At 42.2% G+C, this 4,005-nt stretch overlaps 1 protein-coding gene across 2 annotated transcripts in view; it reads left to right on the plus strand.

The window, feature by feature from the left end:
- Positions 1-1,175: 1,175 nt before the first annotated feature.
- nova2 (NOVA alternative splicing regulator 2) overlaps positions 1,176-4,005 on the plus strand; it is a gene marked incomplete at its 3' end in the record, with an annotated part of 60,078 nt that continues 57,248 nt past the window's right edge. Inside the window, exon 1 of one of the 2 annotated variants that reach the window (XM_080845337.1) lies at positions 1,176-1,436. In XM_080845337.1, coding sequence (XP_080701463.1) covers positions 1,250-1,436 — 187 coding nt within the window. In that variant the 5' untranslated portion in view covers positions 1,176-1,249. The remainder of the gene's footprint in view (positions 1,437-4,005) is intronic. The other variant, XM_080845338.1, reaches the window with a different exon arrangement.

A 4,005-nucleotide genomic window follows, 5' to 3' on the forward strand; every position in this document is an offset into this window, starting at 1 on the left:
TTCTATTTTACTGTGTGAAAGATATAAAAGTAAATTCGATTAACCTACAGTCACACTTCATGTCTGGCTACCAGGCTGCAGAATAGAGTCAAACAGGCAGCCTTACCCCAAGGTAGGTAAAATAGCAGCCACATTGTCTAAAAATAACCTAGACATGGGTGTAATATTGGGCTTGCAACGTTGTGCTTATACTTTGACCTCGTCTGTCATATTTATAAAAAAAACTTTCTTGGGGTATCAGTGTCCGGAATGACAGCTCATATTTTGACACCCCCAAAACCAATCTCCGTTTCCAAACGATGCTGGCGCTCGACGCTCGACCCCACCACCTCCACCTCTTCTGTCATCATGTGATATTATAAAGTGTACACTCCGCTAGCTGAAGAAAACAGCTTCGTCCAATCGCATTTGGTCCCAGAAGACGGCTACAATGCGATTGGGCAAGGCTGGTTTCGTTCGGCCAGAGGAGTGTACTTCGGAGTGCGGGTGGGAGGGGCTTGTGCTTCATCTGACAGCGATGAACTGGGATCTGTATGACGTCACTGGTCCCCTGTGCTCCGACAGTCAGTAAGCACAGGGATGCTCTGAACGTAAGACTGCAGCATCTTCTACAACGAGGCCACAAAAATTGTATCTCCTTCTAGATTCTTACCCTGCATTTCTCCCTCCCGGACCTTCCTGACGAAACCACCCCCTTGTCCAAGAAAATCGAACTGCACGGCAGCTTTTCATGCACGAACCGAGGACCTGCTTGAACACAATATTTTTTGTTTTGCCACCTTCCTTTCCCCTTTATTTATTTAGATTGTTTGCCATGACCGTTTATGTTTTTTGAATTCCTTGTTTTGCTGTCAGCGTCTATGAGGAGAACGTCATCGCACCGTAGGGAGGAATAACAATCGTACAACGCATTTGAAAAGAAGGAACAATTGTGAACGACACCTTACATATCCGGGGAGCTGAAGAGAACGCATCGGTTCATTGGATTTGTATTGATGTGACGTTTCTCTGCACTATCGCTTTTCTCGAGAGGTTGGGACAAACAGACACAGATTTCGCCGTTGCTTATCCTCTCCGCGCCGCCTGAAAAGGGAGGATAACAAACGCATCCGGAGGTCTTCGAACGGAAGAAAGCGCATTCGTTGAATATTTAAAAAATACATATCGGGAAAATACTTTAATAGTCATTGCCACTAGCTTTGATACGTTGCGTAAACGGATAGACTAAATTCGGTTTCATCCACATAGTATGAAAATGATGGCCGGCGGGGCAGTGCAGCAAAACGGGATTTTTTCCAATCCTCACCATCACAATCAGCAGCCACACATGGAGTCGGATCCCCCCGATTCTCGCAAGAGACCTCTGGAGACGCCGACCGAAGCCAGCAGCACCAAACGCACAAACACTGGAGGTAAGGAGGAGATGCGGAGCGGCGGTGTGATTGCGTGTTCGTGTAGATCAAGTCGAATGAGGTGACAGCGTGTAGGGTGTAAAACATCGGGAACAGCGAGCAGGTTGATATTTGAAATACGATTAAACATTAACATGACGAGACTCATATGCAGAGAGTAAGACAATGTTTAGGCCTATCACACAAATAGCCAGTGCAGGCTTTCAGTAAATAGGCTACTGAAAACACTACGTGTTTGAAATCAGTGCTGTTAAAGGAACACAATAGCGCGTCAGTTACGACCCCGACCGCTCAGGAAGAAAGGAGGCAACGCGTGCGAGGTTTCCTAAAGGCGCCTTAACGCTAGTTTTTAAAATAGTCTACACACACGTCCATTTTGATTAAACAGAAACGGTTCTTGGGAAATAACAGTGAATTAAGTAGTTTGACCAAGACAAACAATATATTTTGCGAATCCGGTCTCTTGTACGTGAGGACAGATGACCTTGCTTGATAGCCTCTCACGCCTCTTTTTGTAAAACTGCTTTAAAATAATAAATACGCAGCGGTAGAAACATGTTTTGAATCCCTGTCGGCATGTAAGCTCACTGTCCTGAAAACGTTATAGGGCCAGTGTGATAGCCTATCACATAATGTTTTCAGACCGGCTGTCCTGGATTAAAATAGGGTAGTCATTAACCCATTTCGTAATACACTGAAAATTCTAAGACAACCATATGTTGTCCTAATGTATATCCTGTTTTCTTATATCATTTGAGGCGATTTAATTCACTCACAGTCTGCATACATATGTGAGTGCCAAGGCTGTGTCTTTTCCTATAACATGACTATGGGACAAACATGTGAATACATTGATAAGTCCTTCTTTGAAGTGTATGGCCATGCATTGATTTCTGTGAGACACACAGACTTGTTGCCGTCTTGGGCCTCTATTGTGGTGTAGAAAATTAAGTGATGCATCCTTGCGCATTCACTTTTAAAGAGAATCAATACACAGAGCACTGGCTGAAATATCTTTAAAAAAAAAAACAGCCTTCACCCCTGGGAGCCATTACATAGATGGACACATGTGTGCACTAACACATCTGTCGCCCTCCAAATGTATTGGAAGAAAAATTGCAGGCTGTTTCCATATCTTAAAATACAACATCACACTGTGTTTTGTGAATTCATCAAACCATGGCTGAGTAAAAAATAGCAGTTATAAAATAGCTATCTTATTTATTTGGAATTACCCATCAGCAAAATGAAGGTTGTGCCATAATGTTGCTTAAGAAGTTGTTGCAAAGCCTATACAGTAAGCATTTGTTTTTTTTAATTTACAACCCTATAAACCGAAACCTAATGTCACAGTCAATTATCCATGAATGAAGTTCTGGAGGATGTCACATCTCCTGCCTGGTCCAGTGTTTTCAGTGTATAAAACCTCCTGCTGTGGTTTTGTTTAGCACCCGTACAGCTGTGCAATTACATTGTATTTAATCCAATCAGGACATTATATTTGGCAGATTTCTGAATACCTGTTTTTAACTTCAAAGGTTTTTAAAATTGTCCATTTACTGTATATGTCTAATCCATGACAATACTCTTCATTTTATATTTAGTAGCTGTGGTATTTTCTGCACTTATTATTTGAAAAAGGAGAGTGAATCATTTGGAGGATAAACAAATTCAAGTATTTAGACGGGGGAATATTAAGTGAAGTATAGTGTAGCGCTTCAGTGAATTTGAGTGAGCTCTGGTTGTCATTGTTTACCAACAAATGTACCAAAACACTAGCCTTATATTTGCATTCAGAGGTAGGAAACATTGGAGCGTGTCTCTGTGTTAACCATATGGGACAGATAGGACGGCTCAGACAAGGGGAGGGGGGTTAAGTGTGTATCTGAATGCGAATCGGGTATGTGAAGGTAATGTTCCCGCAGCATAGCAGAAAGGTACATAGTACTGACCCACTTTTGTTAAAATGGGACAGGTGGGGGCGGGTGGAGTGGGTTATAAGCCTGGGCTTTGATAGACAGGTTGGAATTATGTTTTTGAACTCCATAAAAAACACAAGTACTGAGATGCCAGTGTTTTGATCTGAGGTTGGACATTTTTTTTATCAGATCATCAACTGTTAGAAGAACACCTCTGCCAGTGGCTTTATTGAGAAATCTCCCCTATCTTCCTTCAGTTGTCATATATTCGAAGACACTCTTATGACTGAGGCCCAAAACAGGTTACCTACATATTTATGTGCTGAAGATTTTTAAGGTCATATAGTAAACTAGTTGTTTTTTTGCATTTGCCGTGTGTTTGTGTTTTTTTTTTGTGTGTGTATGTTCGTGTGTGTGAGTATTCTCTCTGTTTGTGTGTGTATGAGCAACTTGCCTTCCATGAAAACAGGTTCTCGGCCCTTCTCCCATTTCCAATCTTCAAACGCAGACGAAACGCCACAGTATACATTCGCCCTGACCTGGCTAATAAGATAGAACGGGCAATTAAGTAAATGGACCAACTGGCACAAGGCTGCTGTTGGATGTAGCTGGTGCAGCAGTGTATCCGGATGCCCTTGCCAAGTAACGTGAGGGGACTGTAAATATGAATATAT

The sequence above is a fragment of the Sprattus sprattus genome (assembly GCF_963457725.1).
Source record: "Sprattus sprattus genome assembly, chromosome: 9".
Lineage (NCBI taxonomy): Eukaryota > Metazoa > Chordata > Actinopteri > Clupeiformes > Clupeidae > Sprattus > Sprattus sprattus.